The 17,570-nt window shown below is 43.4% G+C and overlaps 1 protein-coding gene across 3 annotated transcripts in view; it reads right to left on the bottom strand.

Annotated features, from left to right (window-relative positions):
* TET1 (tet methylcytosine dioxygenase 1) overlaps positions 1–17,570 on the bottom strand; it is a 72,510-nt gene that overhangs the window by 42,934 nt on the left and 12,006 nt on the right. For 2 of the 3 annotated variants that reach the window (XM_038140343.1, XM_038140344.1), the window contains exon 3: positions 11,611–11,661. The exons of the other annotated variant lie outside the window; for it this stretch is intronic. In XM_038140343.1, the coding sequence (XP_037996271.1) occupies positions 11,611–11,661 (51 nt within the window). The remainder of the gene's footprint in view (positions 1–11,610; positions 11,662–17,570) is intronic. 3 annotated transcript variants of the gene reach the window in all.

Below are 17,570 nucleotides of genomic sequence, written 5' to 3'. Positions count from 1 at the left end.
TAGATGAAAACTAATGCCCCATCAACTGCACACTTCCAACACAACACCACGTTCTGTATTCCATTCATCATTATAGGGATTGTTCACTACATTGAAGAAACTAATAACTTAAGTCTGGTAATTTGGGAGTAATAAGAGGCATGGGGAAGGAAGAGGCTTCATCCACAATTAGCAGAGATGAGAAGAAGTGATAGAGAATCCACTGACAGCACTCAGTACAAGTGTCATCACAGTCCTCCCAACTAGACTGTTCCTCAAGAAAATATTTTACTTGACCAAAAAGCACTGCTATGCTCAAAAATACTCAGGATATTCCATGATCTGCTAGTGCTGCATAGGTACAGTGCTGTGTCCCTACAGAACTCCAGTGATCCCAGCAGCAAAGGTAGAATTGCTTAAAAAAATAAATTCTTCATACTTCATATTTTCCACTAACATTACTAGAAGCTGCCCATATGCAATGAGGAAGAAAAAACCCTCAGATGAATCATATCACTGGCACGAGTTAGTTATTTCATATTCTATTTTTCCACATGAAGACAAAATATTGTCATTAACTCAGATGTTATTGTTTTAATCAAACTCTGCCTCTCCAGCACTGTGTTGCTTTAATCTCCTATTACTGAACTGCAGTGGATACCAGAAGATACATTTCTTTTCCCTCACAAACAGAGAAGGCCACTGGAAAGTCTGTTAGCATGTGAAGTTAGTACTTCCCACCACAAAGAGAAATGACACACTACCAGGGATAGAGCTCACTTGATTCTTCCCCTCTGTCTAGGAACAATCAATCTTCAAGTCCTGAACCCACATGTGGAAAACCCAGTGAAAAGTACAGACAAGGATATCACAACCCCAAGCAACAGTGATAACATTCACAGGAGGTAAGCACAGAAGTCTGATCTGGTCTGTTTCCAAGGCTTTTACACAAATGCAACGAAAAGCTGAAAATAAAGCAGATCAATACCAGCAATTTCCTCTCTCATTAAAGAGAGCTCTACTCTGCCAGGAGACACTAACAAATCATGCTCAAGCTTAGGCTCTGAGCTGGTTTGTGCCATTAGGACAGGAACCACAGAGCCTGCTCTGGCCATGGCTGTATCACTTAAACTTCAACCAAATACTATCTCATACATATACACACAAGAATTCCTCTGTGAGCTAATGCTTCCAGCACACACAAACAGCCAGTTACAGCAAATCATTTGACATTCTGAAGTCAGACTTACTATTAAAACTTCTCCTTTAACACGTGATGCCCCCGAGGTAATGCACAATTCGCCAACTCCCAATCAAAATGTAATGTTTAAGCTACCCCAAAGATACTTCCACATCTGAGCAGCAAGCAGGCCATTGATTTGTGTGTCTCATTTCAAACCTGCACAGGTGATAACAACACACTCTACTCAAAGACACCACCAGGATCAATTACTCTCATAAACAAGAAATAACAGATGATGCCCTGTCCAACTACTGATAAAATGCCTCTACAAGCAAGCCTTGATGACTAACACGACAGCCAGTGCCAAATGCCCCAACCAGCCCTCCCTGAGAGATTCTGCTCAGGTCCCATGTGAACCCAGTGCCCAGAAGACCAAACAATACTTGCATCCCCTGCTTGTCCCAAAACTGGGATGACCCAAGAGACAGCTCTTCCAGGGCCACAACATTCATTGGCACAAAAGGATGAGTGGGTGAGAAGCACCTGCAAGCTGCAGTGCCATGGGTAAGCCTGGATCCTGCTGCAGTGTCTGCAGCCACACATGTCCCTCCAAGCTGGGACAGAGCTGGCAGCTCCTCAGAGATCCAAAACCACAATATAAGTGCTGTTTCAGAAAAACTGTTTGGAAAAGACCCCAAATGTATCTAATCTAACATTCAAACAAGGCTCATGGTCCAGTAGTCAGGTATCACTGCCTCACCAAGAGGCAAGAAAGCACCACCCAGCTGACCAGCAGCAATTTACTCTTCTGTCATTTATTCCTGCTGTCCACTGTCTGCTCCCCAGTACATGTAGAAATTAATGTAGAAATTCACTAGAATCGAGGACTTGCACTGGACAGGACCAATATACAGGGATAAGGAGATAAGACATGGATAGGACAGGCACCAGGGAGACAGAGCACAGGTGTGGAGAAGCAGTTGCTTATGCCAAGTGCTATGTAGGAAACCATGCACTGGTTAGAACAGAGACAGATATAAGGGGGGATGCGGTGGAAGCTATGGTCACCTCCTGAATACGGTTATATTTTCTTATTGGATTTTTTTTAAATTAAAGGCACATACAACTAAGAATAAACTTCTATTTCTGACCACATGACATATCTGACTACTGCAATACTGCAGACAGCAGCAACATGCTATAGGTAGCTGCCCAAGGGTGCAGTCTGAGCAGGGTGTCCAAGCAGGCTCCCAAAACAGAGAACAGCAGAGCAGGGGCCAAGCCGCAAGCTGGGGAATATTCCTCATCAATCTCACCACAGGAATAAAGCAGGTACCAGCACACTGTATAACTGTGAAGAAGTCTCTCAGGGTACCACACTCCTACAGTGGCTCAGCTAAGGCACATTTTATTTAAGTCTTAATGCACAGAAACCGACTGGGGACCTTGGCTAGTGTAACACAGCCTGAATGTACAAGCGGCTTTGTTCTGCAAGAGAGCAGCATCCACAGAGGGCACTGAGGCACAACACAGGGCCTGGCAAAATTATGTTGAGAAGTTTTACTACAGAAGCTGGTTTATACAGAAACTCAGAGGAACAAGAGGTTCTGCAAATCTGGAGAAAGGAACCTGGCCTGGGGCACAACATTCAAGCTTTCCTGGAGGTATCCCACTCACTTCCAACTTCCCTGAGTGTCAAACCACCCACTCACCAACTTGAGCATCACAGCAAGGTAGCATTTCACACTGGATCTTACTACAGCTGAAAAGTCTGCTCTAGTTGCTGGCTGCTTTTATTTCCATATTTGTAGCCACAACAGCAAAGAACATTCTCCAAGCTACAGCTTAGCTCTCAGTTTTATCTCCATTTAATCTACATTTATAGCCTCCCTGCCATTTTCTTCAAATACCAGCCAATCTCTGCACCAGAAAAGCTCCTGATTCTCTTTCCAGGAGGAATTAGTACATTATGCCCCCAAAGTCTTTACACCTTTGTTCTCTTCTTTTCCTCACCTACTACCAGAGCAGAGCCCTGCCACCCACCTGGTGCAACAGCTTCAGCAAGACTGCTTAGATCCACAGTATCAGACACCAAAGGATACACTCACTACCAAATGAAAAACTACAGGACACTAATTCTGACTGTAAAGGCTTCAAATGGCGGCTCCCATGGAAATGTATTTATTGGATGACTACTTGGAAATGGGCGATCTCAGCCACAAACTCAAATCATTTCCATCAACTCCTACATCTATCTTGTAAAAGCTACAAACAGAAGCAAGAAAAAACAGGGTGAAGGACATCCCATTCTCCTACACAGGCATCCAAGAAGTCGATTTGTTAAGAAAGAAAAACCCCCAAACATTACAGCACTTTTTCTGCCACAGAAGCAAATATAAACAAGCATCTTGCCCGGTCATTTTTGTTTTCCTTGGGTTTTGGGTTTGGTTTGTTTTTTACTGGTGATTTGAATTACACAATCTATTGTCATCAACATTGAAACCAAGCACTCAAAGAGACCCTGGCAGCTCTGGAAAATATGGCACTCAATTAAGCCAGAAAAGAAAAATGATACAATCTGCAACAGTATGTATTCCCTAAGAGAACTTCACCCCAGTGGGCTTTAGCTCAAAAGCAGAGATGAAAGAAATTCAGTCTCTGAATTTACCCACCCTAGCTAACGTCTCTTGCGGTCCACTCATTTATGAAACCATCGGCACAGCGGTAAGGAAGCGCTGCCTGGCCTTCCCTGCAAATGGAGAATCATCACAATGCTCATAAGAGGGGCTTCAGGGAGCAAATCACAGCCATGTGCAACCTCCTTAGCAACAATCTGAAAGAGCACTGAATTAACACTTATAAAAAATTGCAAATAATTCAAAGACCAGACACGATGCTTCATAAATTAAGCAGGCCAGCCATTTCATTACAGCTAGAGAGACATTCTGTGTTCAGCAAGAAGCACGGGACTGTATGTACAAAAGGCAGGTTTCCACCTTGGAAAGCAAGGCCTTCCAGGAGGACATTAACATGGTCAATCATCAACTGCACAGTAACTATAGAAACTCCTGGTACAGCTTTATGGCTGAAAGGGTTAGTTAGATTCTTGGGTGCATAAATAACAATATAATTAGGAAAAGAGTGGTTACTTTCAATCCTGCACTTGGCACTTTTGCACCTGCTGGCAGAATAAAGCATCCAGTTCTGGCATCCCCAATTCAGGCGAGACATTGATATGCTGCAGAGGGCTCTGAGGACCACAAGAATGACAAAGCATTGAAACATCTTGAAGTGAAAGCCTCAAGTTCACTCTCTACTCACTCTCTCCAATTTACCAAAGAGAAAGAAAATTGAAAAGCCACAAACTCCTGCTCAGTCTATGTGGAAAAGAATGCTGATAACAGAGGGCTCCTTGTTCTAGTATACAAAAGTTCAACAAGACTCAATGACTTTAAGTTAAGGCTGGAGAAGTCTGGCCTTGAACTATGGTGCACTTTCTTGCAACAAGACAGAGAGAGCAAAGAATTTTTTTAAGCATCTTGTTAGGTGTTCGGATGCATTTTTAAATTCAAGTTTTTTCAGCTATCTTCTAAAAAAATTATGTTTAAGCCAAATAAAAGGATACAGTCTTACAACCTCCCAGCACAAGAACAAGTGTTCATTATGGTCTTTCCTGGGTTTACTGCGTGTGAACCAAAGTGAGACAATTTCTCTTCAGGTTCAGTGCACTAAAGATCCAAACTGTTAAGCTAACAACAAAACTTTCCACAGTTCCTGTAATCTAACCAGGAAGATATTCAGCTCCTTAATTTAGGACCATGGTCTGTGCCCCACCACCTGCTGTACAACCAATTATATTATTTATAAATTACTACACGTTGGTAGCAGCTCTCAGACCAGAACTGCTAAGGACACACAACACCATTCTAGCCTGGTTTTAAAGCTGAGGAGGGGCCACAAGATAAAAAGCAGTAACTAATACTCTTTAGAAATAGAAAACTCAGTGACAAGAGCAGCTTAACTCAGATTAAAAAAAAAAAAAAAAAGCAATAGTCATGCTGATCTCTTAAGGCACCAGGCTACAAGGCAGCACTATTCAGGATTTTTCATCTATGTTTTGCTTACTCTCATGAGGTAAAAAAGCCTTAAAAATGGCAAACTGTGTTTCCTTTTCTGCCTGAGAGCTTGCACACCTATGGTTTAAGTAAAGCTCAAGGCAGAATTTGCACTGTAACTTCCACTTGTTCTTTACAGCAGCAGCAGCTTTCACTCCCAGGCTGGAATAACAGCAATGCTGCTGTGGAGCAGCACTGCCACTCTGGTGTTTGCACTGCAGAACTCAGACAGAGATCATCTGTCACAAAACTGAATGCTTTGCATTTATAAACACACAGCAGTTTGTCCTCTTATTCACAAGTCCAGCAAACCCCTTATTTTAGGAAAATTAAATGTAGAGCCCCATTTTACTATAGGGCACTGATTGAACTATAATGCAATACAGACAGCACCAACAAAACACTGAGAAAGGAATTCAGTCAAGACACAAACCACTCAATTGTAAGTCAGCTTCAAAAAATCCTAATATTCTAGAAGGCTTAATAATAAAGTTGTTAGGACAACAAGGATGGCCTTGTTGTCTATAGTCTATATTTTAATTTTACATAAATGAATGAAAAGGGATTATTGTTAGTTGCTTAAATGCTGTCTTCTTTTTTCTTTACATCATTTAAGTTTCATACATTTAACATCTAAAAAGAAAGCATGAATTCTTCTTACCTCCCCAATGAAATACTATAATTAAGAATTTATTTTAGTACAAATCAGATCTCTTGGTCTCTAGAAAAGCAAGGCTCCTACTAATGCCAGTGGGAAAGCCTGCTGTCATAGAATCAGTTAAATTAACTTTCCCATAATCAGTAACACTAAACAAAGTTCTTGGTATAACATGGCAGAAAGAAAAAAACCCAACAAAACCACAAATGTTAAGAGTCTGCTGCCACTCAGGTAAGTTTAGGGCTTCTCAATGGTTTTCCCCCACATCAATTGCTAAAAGCAATAAACAAACTTGCTTAGCAATATGCTATCAGATCCTAAACAGGGAGCACCCATTTTCAAAGGAGCTTTTAGGTACTACTGTCAATAAATGTATGGCCAGCAGCACACTGAGAACCCGTTACTGGAACTGGCAGAGCCATCTCAGTTATTTTAATGCCTGCATCACATACAGCAAGTACAAGTATTGAATAAAGCTCTTAATGCAGTACTGAATGCAAACAATATCAACAAAGCCACATACCTGGAAGAGAAACCCGCTGTTTATTTTGTAATAAATCATTAAGAATATCTAAACAACCTATCAATCAGTATACCTACACAACTGGCCTTCATCTCCACACGCACATTTTCCTCCCTTTCCAAAAGCTGTGCTACTTTTATTGGATATTTTATGACATTTTTGATCACAAACACATTTCCTAGTTTTTCAAAGCTCCACTTCTAAATACAATGAAGTGGAAGGCCCTACACTGAAACATACCATGGGAGTCAAGATCTACAAATAAATCACAATTCAAAACACGCAAACCCCTCCAAAACCACTGTGATCGTGAGGTTCAGCCTGGCCTCACTCAACACTTCCCAGCCCCCACCGATCCCTGACCAGAGGCACTACCCTCACAACTGCTCTGCTACAGCAATGAAGGAGTTAAAAGAGAAAAGCCTGCTCCTCCCGGTCCCCTCTCCAGGGCAGTGGGCCTTTCTTCCCCAACGTTTTGGGGAGCCGTGGGGCAAAGAGCAGCACAGGGACAGAGAGCAAGGATGGGAGAGGGAGCTGCACAGAATAAGGGAGGCCTCCAGGAACAGGGGCAAGGGCAGCACAGCATCTCTGTACACCCTGGGAAAGAATTCACAAGGGACAGGCTTCCACTCCACCAGAAACTGGGAAAATTAAGGATTAGAAAATAGAGTAAGATTAATGATTTACAGATCGCCTACAAAGGCTTTCTTTGTTAGAGCTCTATTCAAAAACATCTACATACATGAGTAGTCCTGGCTGAACTGTACAAACAACATGCAAGTGCTTCATATGTTCACGAGTGCATTCATGTGGAAGTGCTGGGAAAGCTGCACGGGCAAATGCCCTGTGCTACATCACAACCATCATCATGCCTGCTCACATCAAGTGGTTGCACGAGTCTACCAAAAGCAAAAAAATAAAAGATTTAATCCCATTTAGACAGATGTGCATTCAGCTCAAAAAAGGTAAAAAAGAGAATATTTCTTACAAAAAATGTTGAAAAAAATCTAGGTAACAGCTAAGTTAATTATCTTACTTTTAAAAATACAAGTTAACTGGTTTGTGTAGGATGCTCTGATACCATAAGTAAGGTCTACCTATCAAAAAAACAGGAGCAAAAAGACAGGGAGTAAAAACAAGAAACTTTCAACCAGTACTCAAAGCAATTTCAATTGGTATTTACTGAAGGAATATGCTCTAAGGTGATAATGTCCATTTAAAAAAAAAAACACAACAAATATGCTAAGTCCTTTCTGGACAGCATCCTTTCCAACTTGTATTGTACCATTCTTCCTTCTTTCCCCATAAAATTCCACTGCAGTGCAATTCCATCCATTGACTTGCTCATATCTCAGTTTAAAGGGGAAAAAGTAATAAAATTTAATTTCATTCAGCTAAATATTTTGGCAGATATTCGACACTAAAAATATACACCATAGTTTAGAATAAATGCTCCAAATCAGCTCAATCCTTGCTCACTCCAAGCATCATCATGAAATTTAGCATTTATTTTCCTAAACCTTGTTAACACACGTATGACCTTGATCAAAAAAGTGTATTTTTAGTTTCTTTAAATTGCAAAACTAAAACTGCATCATAAAAAGTGCAACAGCAGGTCTGCCAAGCCAACTTTATATTTAAAGTTGTTTTTTTACAAGACTATGCTTTGTATATATGGAAAAGAAAAATTAAAAGGGTGCTCAATCAGCCATTTGCAGCCTTGGTGGAAATAAAACTTTCATGTTCCTAGTATGATGTTTATGAACACCCCCGAAGTTCTAGATACTGAGTCATCCCTGGCTTTTGGCTTGCCTTCAGCTGAGGGGACGTTACAGAGTGTGAGCAGGCACGGCTGGCACTTCGCTGGTGTCCCCGGTCACTGCTGCAGTGTTTATGCAGAAACACAACAGAGAGCTCAGACTGTGCAGGCAGCCACAAAACTCACTCAGCACTGCATATGTCACTCGGGATTTCTCCCAGGCTCTTCCCTATTTTTTTTCCCTCCCTTTCTTTCTTCTTCCTTTTGTTTTGTTGTTGTTTCGGGTTTCTTTAATCTCCATCAGGGTACCCCTGGCTCCCCAGAACCCCCAGGAAAGACCATGGACTGTGCCTCACCAGCTGCCCCCTGATCCGTGGGGAGGTTTCCTGAGTGTTGCCTGCACGTGCTCAGTGTGATTTCCCTGGAAACGCGAGGCCACGAGCAACTGCCCCACTCTTCTAAGCTCTGTGGTAATGAAGACCTTGGAAGTGACTGCAAGCATTTCCCTGTGCTTAGGAAGAGGTGCACTGCATTGCCCAAATTCAGTCCTAACGCCAGGAAGTGGCTAAAAAGGATGATGTTAAGTGAAGCAGGGTGTATAATGTGACTTTAGAAATGCAGGCAAATTAAGCATGAATCCCTTCAATATAGATTTTCCATTACCAGAAATAAAATTAAAGAAGTGTCTGCTTAACTGGGAAAAGAACACAATATAAACCCAAAGGAAAACTAAGCATATTCCTTCCCTTGTATCCATTACTGGGAGCTTACAAAGCTTTCTTTCTTTAATGAGCACTTGCCTGCTGGAAGTGATGAATATTTCAGATGCTCTTTCAAAACAAACATGGAGAACCTAATACAGTATTTATGGCACAGACGAATTTCCTAAACGAGTCGCCCAATAACCAGAAAGGAGCATTAAGACGTGAGTATAGAAAACTATAAATAGTACACAAAAGGTACAGTGTAATAGTGTGCATCACTGTTGGTCTTGTTTGCATCTGTCCAACCCATCTGCAAATGGAAAGCACTGCTTATTTTCCCCTGTACAGAATTTGGGAATGGTTTGGTCCTCAGCAGCACAGTTAGAACATGAACCCTCTAAGCAAATAAATGTGCATCTATCAAAACCTAGGAGAGTTAGGAAAAAACCCAAAGCTCCGTGTATTATTGGAAGAAAGTATTACAAATCCTCCTTTAGGAGCCTGAGGATAATACTGGAAGAAAATACAAATTAAAAAGGACATGTCCTTTTTGAATTTTGAAAATGTCAGTGGTCAGATGCCCTCAGCCACTACCAATCATAAAATCAAACACTGAAGTCATAATTCAACAGATAGGACAACACCACTTTACACGGTGTCCGACCACCAGCAGAAACCAGGTCAGAGCCATATAACATAATGCCACATTTCTAAAAAATGCCCTAGTAAAGAAGTCTGCACAGTGTGCAGCTCTTTTGAAGTTTACTGCAGCTGACAGAGCTGCAGTGTAACTCAGACGCCCAGCCTCCCTTCTCACATCCAAACCCAAAGGCCAACCCCACCAACCCCAATGCAGCATTCCATGTGATGCCTTCAGAGGAACTGTGCCTTCTTTGGTGGATGCAATGAGACAAACGCTTGGGAAATACACTCCAGCACTACAAAACAAATAAAAATACTAGAAAACACAAACCCGGTACCTAAAACCAAAGAGGCAATAGCACAGAATCAGTTCAGCAAAGAAAAAGTCAAACCATAAATCAACCCAGGTCCAACGACTGACATGGATACTACGCACGCACACAGAACCAGACAAGCCTTTCCATTCAAGAGTCAAGGGTGGAAAAAAACTCTTCTGAAGGCTTTTTGGAAAGGACAGGAATGACAGGCTCCTATTACATAGCAACCTGCTGGGCCATCAAATCACAAACAGTGGCAAAATGCACTCAAGAGGAAAATCTCAAGGCCAACCCTGAGCCACGACTGCAGACAGACACCCATCTGTCCGTGACCAACAAACCACATTTTCCACTCTTTGCCAGAAGAGGCATCACACCAATTACACATTATAAACTGACTCCTTTACAAACACTCCTTATTTTGCATGCTACTGTCAACAGCACAAAAGACAGAATGAGCAAATACTTCAAGTTTTAGCTACACCCATGTGGTATATTACAAAGAGCAGCAGTATTAAAATGAATAATCGTACCCAGAGCAACAAAAATACAAATACTTTAATGGCTTATTTTAATGCAGAAAAAGACCACTAACGTTTGCCAGCGTTGTAAAACCACAACTAGTTTGCACAACTACTCCACATGAAAAGACAGACAGCCCTTCAGGTTGGACAGGTTATCTGCTCCTTACTTAATCTTAACTTTGGTTTGTCTTGCCAAAGTTTCTGTAACTGTAACAATGACAGCACAACTGTTAAGAAATTGGGATGTTTTCAAGTAAAATGACACTACAGACCAGTCAGCATTTATAAATACTATATCAAATAACTTCTGAAATTTTAGTGTACTGAAACAATACTAAACTATCTTATTACATTTATCTGGAATAGTTCAACAAAGCAAGTTTAACAACGTACTTTTTGTTTGCATTTTCATTAGCTTCATCTTATCCATACCATCCATCTTACTTGTCCCATTCATCCTCCAACATGTTAGTTTGCAACAGCAGAATTAATGACTTATTTCTATGCAAAACATTCTAAAGATTAACTGAGAGAAACAATATCAATATACTACCTGTTACTTAAAAAAACCCAAACAACCCAAAACATTAGCCATGAGTGTAGCAAGTCTGTATTTTGGTATAAAAACTAAGATATTTGCATTTGGAAGACCAATCTTTTGTTATCATGAAAGATAGCCATTTTAAAAGTGTGGAAGGAATATGTTACCACTGAAACTGAAGGTTGTTGTAAGTTTACAGGATTTTCAGTTTCAGTTGAGGTACTCTAAAGTTTAAAGAAAGAGAAAACGTCAAAACTTCAGTCAAGTAAATATAAAAATTTCACTTTTGTTAACTTGGCTTGCAGTTTAACGTTGACTTCCCCCGTGAAAGTTCAGATGCCATAAAACCTGTATGCTAAAAACATTTAACTGTTACGTTTGAAAGTACGAAACTAGGAACAGAAGAAATTAAAGGGAACGTTCAATGCAAGGGAAAAGCAAACTTTTGGTCTGCAGACTTGTGCAGGGAGGTTCAAATATGTCTACAACATGCTGGAGAGAAAGAGGAAAGAAAGGACATGTTCTGTGCTTTTAAAATTAGCTAATCTGCTTAATAGCTGGAAAGCGCCGCTACCCAGCGTTTAACCCTCGCCTTCCTGGGCCGTATGACGAGAAAATGCTGCTCAAAATGGGAGGGGATAAATATCAAAGCAATCATCGGTTACCTTTAAAACTCTTTGCTTCCTCCTCTGAGGCCTTTTGTTTTCTGTTAGGACCTAAAAAAACATCAAATTGCAGAATATAAGTTGTGGTCACAAAGGCAGGCGGACACCTCCGATTTTTTATTATGGAACAGCGATATTTCTGCAATACCCCGAGTGCTTTACACGCGGCCCTTCCACGGGCCGGCGGCGGCTCCCGGCGGCCCGTCCGCCGCCCCCGCGGCGCCCCTCACATCGCGGGAGCCCCGCGTTCCCCCTCACGGCGGCGGCGCCCCTGCCCCGCCATCTTTGCTTCCTGCCGCAGCGGCGGCCGCGCGGGCGCGCGCCGCGTGCGGCCCCGCGGGAGCGCGCGGCGCCGCCAGCGCCCCCCGGCGGCCACCCGCCCGAACAAAGGGGCTCCGCGCGGCCGCCCCCAAGAGCCGGCACGGAGCCGCCGCGCCCGCGGAGCCGGCGCCGCCCCGCGCCCGGCCCAGGGGGTGCGGGCCGCCCCTCACGGGCACCGGGGCCGGGGTGGATCGGCTCGGCCGGGGCCGCGATGAGAACGGGGTCAGGCGAGGACACGGGCCCCGGGCACCCGCACGCGTGCGCACACCGCCGCGCGGCACGGCCCCGACCCTCTCGGCGAGCGGCACCGGGCACGGCGCATCGCCGGGCACCGGCGGCCGTGGCGGGGCTCCGCGGCCGGATCGTCCTGCAAAGAGTGGAAATCGTCGCTGCCCGGTGGAGGCCGCAGCCGCAGGGCCTGCCTTCACCTGCTCTCCCCAGCCGAGGGGACGCGGCTGCCGCAGCCCCCTCCACACTCGCAGCCCGGGCCAGGAGCCCAGCGCCCGCCGCACCCCACAGCCCGCGGGCCCGCTCAGAGACTCCTCCGGCTTCACCTACTCCTACGGCACCCACAGAACAAACTACTGCCGACGGACTGCCATGGGAACTGGCCACCGTATGAACATCAACAGCAACTGTTTTCCCACAACTCCACCTGCTCCAAACGTTCATTCGGATCAAAGGAGGACGGAGGGGTCCCAGCGAGCCCTCACGGATGACACAGACATCCCTGCCTAGGGACAACAAACAAACCACAACGGATCTAACACTGCAGGCACACCAGCGGTCCCTGAAACCATTCGCAGTCGACATCTAAACCAGAGCGTTGGCCATGGATTTATGCACTAAAGATAAAAACCAGTAAGAACGCCTTCTCATCAGCTACAAACTGCTGTTTTCTTATCTAATGCTACACTGTAATTACTGTCCACGTATTGGTCCAAATCAGTTAAACAGCAGAAATGCTCACACGTGGACACTCAACTTGTTCCCCAGTGCAGCGATCAAATCAGAGAGAGCTGTCACCCATTTTTTGTTGTCTGATGCTACTTTGTATCTAAGCTCTTCGTTTGTTGCATCAGAATGATGTATTAAATAGGATTTAGGATAAGGTAAAATTAAAATACAGATATGTATTCTTTCCCCCAAATACCCCACGTCTGCAAGGGTCGTTTTTGCACATTAAGAATGAGAGAGTGGAAATCACACACACTTAGTGATCTGATTCTTCTCGGTAGTTTTGGCTCCTTAGATTCTTTACAATACAGAGGGGAAAAGGTATTTTGTTTGCTTAGAAACCTAAGAGCCCATATTCTGATTTAGTCCCCAGACTAGTGCATGCACTGGACAGCAGTTTCAGGTTTCCTTGTAACCTCATGTTAGAGGTCCTCAGACACAAGGAAGGAAAGAGATCTCTTCAAGTAATTTCCCCATAAAAGCTTTAAGAACCTACACAGAAAATTAGAAGCAGTGAAGAGGCAACTTGTTAAATACAGCCTCTGAAAATAACTAGAGCACAAACTAATCTGCCTCACTGTAATTTAGCCTGCATTATGGTCCACACCCAGGAACACAGGCAGAGTACTGAGAGCTGTAATTATTTTAAACTCCCACAGAGTATGAGTGTCAGTGAAAAATGCAAGAAAACTGCACAACTCCAGCTCCCTGCCCTGCGTCCGTGGGGTAGGGAAGGCTGTATGCAGCTCTGCTCATCACACACATTACCAAACTCCTCTAGCTGTGTGCTATCTCCTTACAAAACTCTCAAGTATCCTACTCAGGAGTGTTTTTATGTGCACTCATTTTAAAATTCAACTGGCTTAAATATTTCTGGAGTCTATTGTAAAATAAATACCACAAAGTCTAAATTTCTTGATTATAGCTGGGCCTGGCTAGAACACAAGAATTCCATTTTGCCTTTTTTTTTTTTTTCTCAGATTTCAGCACTTGATTTTGTTCCAAAGCACAGCAAAACTTTCAAAATTCAAGCGGAGACAGATGGGATGTGGGAGACCAAAGTTCAAGCCCCTGGTCTGCATCAGGCAAAAATCCCTTACCACCAACATGTTCTAATAATTCTCATCCCCTTTTTAAGTTTTAAACAGAAATTTCATTTCTCATGCCTCAAGAAACTTCCCCCAAAAATAGCTGCATTAAGACGGAAGACAGATAGTAGCTGTGAAAAGTTCCTGTTCATTCAGCATTTTCCATTCAAGGAATGGCTTACTGGAAAGCTCCCAACCAACTTGAATTGCAGCATCCTTTTTCAATATGTCTGGGTTTTTCAGCAGTGTGTTAAAAACCCACAGACAAGCAGGCCCTTATTGTTATTTAATATTTCATGTTACTCGGATTACAGCAATTAAATAAGATGTCTCAAGACACCTTGGGCAACCCAAGTGAACTAACACTCAGTGACCTCATTTTTGGCCAGTTTGTTGGCCACAGGTCCCCCTAAATCTATCCACTTCGTTCTAATAAGAATTAAAGCTCTCCCCAGCAGATGGTTTCAACCCAAGAGGGCTCCCTGCCTAGGGAGGACACTAAAATGTGGGCATCTTGCCTTGACAAGCCCTGTGAAATGATGCCTCAGGTTTTAGCTTTTCTATTTTTCAAATTCTGTGCTGCTTTAGTGTAGTTCTGGGCTTCACATGAGGGGATGGTGAGCTCTCTTTGCAGAGTAGGGAGACAAAACAATTCCTTCTCTAGCTGGGGACCAAGGACAAATGATCCAAATCTCAGGCCCAAGAGCACAAACAACGTGGGCTGAAGAGAGAAAAACAAGGATGGGAGTGCATGGGCTGGAGCTGGAATTGGACAATGAACTCCAGTATGCAAATGGAGCAGAACTTATAAAAGTGTGAAACCTGTTGTCCATTTTGTGGCCATTTTGGGTTGTGCTGCCCAAGGATCTATTTGAGGCCTCTTAATAAATCCCTGCTTTATTCTTTAGCTCTGTCTAGTCTCTGTTCTAGGTCAGCCTCCACCAGGCATCGAGAACGCAGCCTTGGAGATGAGGGCTCCCCACACTGCCAGCTCAGCAGCAGCCCTGTCAGTTCATGGCCCTTTGGGAGCTGTGGGGTCACAAACCCCTACAAGTCCAGCCCAGAACTGGAGCTCTCAGCCTGACACCCCCGTGGGCCAGGGCAGCAGCTCCCCCAGGAGAGCACCGGCGAGCTGGGGCCGATCAGCCCCGGCAGAGCCGGCACCAGCAGCGGCTCCAGGCTCCGTCTGCAGCACCAGCCCGGCCAAAACAGGAATCCTTTGGCCACGGAGAAAAGAAAATAAACCATGAGCCACCTCTCCTGACCACATGCTACTTTTGAAGCCTACAAAATCCTCTCCCCACACTGCAACTCATGAAGACAGCCCTGACAGTATGCAATGCAATGGCAGCAAAGCAGACCCCTTCTCGGAATGAAATCTGCTTTTTGGAACAAAATAGCTGCAAAACAGCCCTCAGTAACTGCAATACTGTTTCAGAAAACAGCAGTCTTTAAAGACAAGACAAAAATGTGGCAGCATCATAATCCTGTGTGGGTAAGCATCTCAAAACTCTTCACTGTGAAGTATTCCTGCATTATTCATTCTGAGAGGGACAGTAACCAACAAAGCCTTTTTCCTTTTCTTATGAAAGCTTCCTTACATTTTATTTACTGGGCTGCCCTTTCAAAAAATCCAATAAGCAAGAAAATGTTTTCCCGTATATATTTTAGGATTCTTCTTTACCAGCTCCAAACCAAACAGGCACAATGTGCATTCCTCAGGAAGAGGGGCATTATATGCAACAATATTGCTCCACACAGGGGCTGGGAACTGGAGCCCACAATGCCTTATACCCAGACTTTCATGATGTCACATCCCTGCAAAACCCATTACATTGAGGAAGGTACAATATCACTTAATGTTTATGTGGCTGTTATTTTTAAATGGTATTTTTCCAAGTCCAATGTATTTTTCAAATCTTTATCTGGATTATGTGTGAATTAATGGAAATAACAGTAACCTAACTATTGCCAGTTCCAAACATGCAACTGATACTCTCCAAGGGCTGAGTGCTCGTGCACACGTGGGCATGGGTGCTGGAATATGCACTTCAGTTTACATCCATGGCTTCTGCCAGCCAGGCCTTACTCCCTGTAACTGTAAATCCACATCAGTTCTTAAAGAAAACCAACACTTTTTCCTTCCTAAGCAGCAGGCATGGACTGCCAACCCCCAGAGTGTCCATACAGCCATTTAATGCACGCAGCTCTCACGGACTTCACTGGGACTCTTGCATTTTTTAGTTAGAATGGGGAGAGACAATTCCTTTAAGACAAAACACCAACATTTAAACTGTGCTCCTGCCCTGTCCCCCTACACCCTCCTCCCAGTGAATCACCTCCAAAAAATGCTTACATTCCACCAACGTGAGAGAAAGAAGCATGACTCTTCTGAACAAGGAACACACTGAAGCCAACCTCATTTCTTTTAATTATTTATGTTCACTTTCCATACCATGGACAGAGATCTACAGTTTTGGGTTTTCCTCAGTTGCTTTCTATTTGAAACATATTACTGCCACAGAAGTCCCAGTACTACCAGTCTGGGAAAACAATGGAATTCCCTGCAATTTTATCTAAAGGACAGCTGCTAAACTGAGTGATCGCATTCTCTATCCCCCAACACCTTCCCCATCTCAACACCTTGAAAGAGCTGATATAACACTGCAGAAATACTTCCTCATTTCCTCAGAGCACAGTTTCTAGAGATTGAAAATGAAGCAAGGCCTCCTTCTAGGAATATCTGAAAAGACACCAGGTTTCATTCAAATACAATTTCATAAGAAAATACCTGACATGTTCTTAAATGTCAGGAATACTTCATTTCCTCCATGCAGCACCCTGAAACTTCACACAAAATTTAACAAGAAATGAAGGAGGCTTCTGGTGCAGCTCTGAATGTTTCATACATAGCATGGAATGTGGCCACTCTAATGAAATAAAAGCACACCAAAATAAAAGCTGCCAAAGAAAATAATAAAAACAAGGAATCTCTCATAAAGAAAGTAAAAGGAGTGCCCAGAGAGGACAAAGGTGAAGAGGCAAAGCTAATCTGCAAGGAGAAGGTCAGGCTGAGCAACAGGAACAGTAGTATGTTTAGCCTGGAAAACAAAGGTTGACAGAAAAAGCTGGAGTGCTTCCTTTCACTGACCCTGCCAAAACCCTTTTTAAAACATGGCTTTTAGATCGCTTCCTACCTCAACTCCACAAATCCTCTCCCATGAACTTCTCTTCAATCCCACCGACTAAATATACAAAAGTCATGTCACTAAATATACAGTGTCACTACTCCTTTGCTGTAAAAGGTCAGGGTAAGTCTCTACCACCTTTATTGCTTTAATATTTATCTTAAGTCACATTACAGCTGTCCCCCTCCTCACTTAGTTTGTAAGAGCACTAAGGAGCAGCTGAAACAGAAAGAGGTTTTTGAATGAATGCTGAGCCAAACTGTTTAAGCCTACTTCCCCAAACATCGTACCTTAAAATATACTTCCCCCACAAGGGGGAATATACCATATCCCCTCACTGCTACAGGACTCTGCTTTCTGCTTGCCTGCCTGAAAACCAGAAGGGACTTCTGTGCCAAGCCTGGTA

Source organism: Motacilla alba, chromosome 6 (genome assembly GCF_015832195.1).
Source record: "Motacilla alba alba isolate MOTALB_02 chromosome 6, Motacilla_alba_V1.0_pri, whole genome shotgun sequence".
Taxonomy (NCBI): Eukaryota; Metazoa; Chordata; class Aves; order Passeriformes; family Motacillidae; genus Motacilla; species Motacilla alba.
This window is presented reverse-complemented; position numbering and strand designations above follow the sequence as displayed.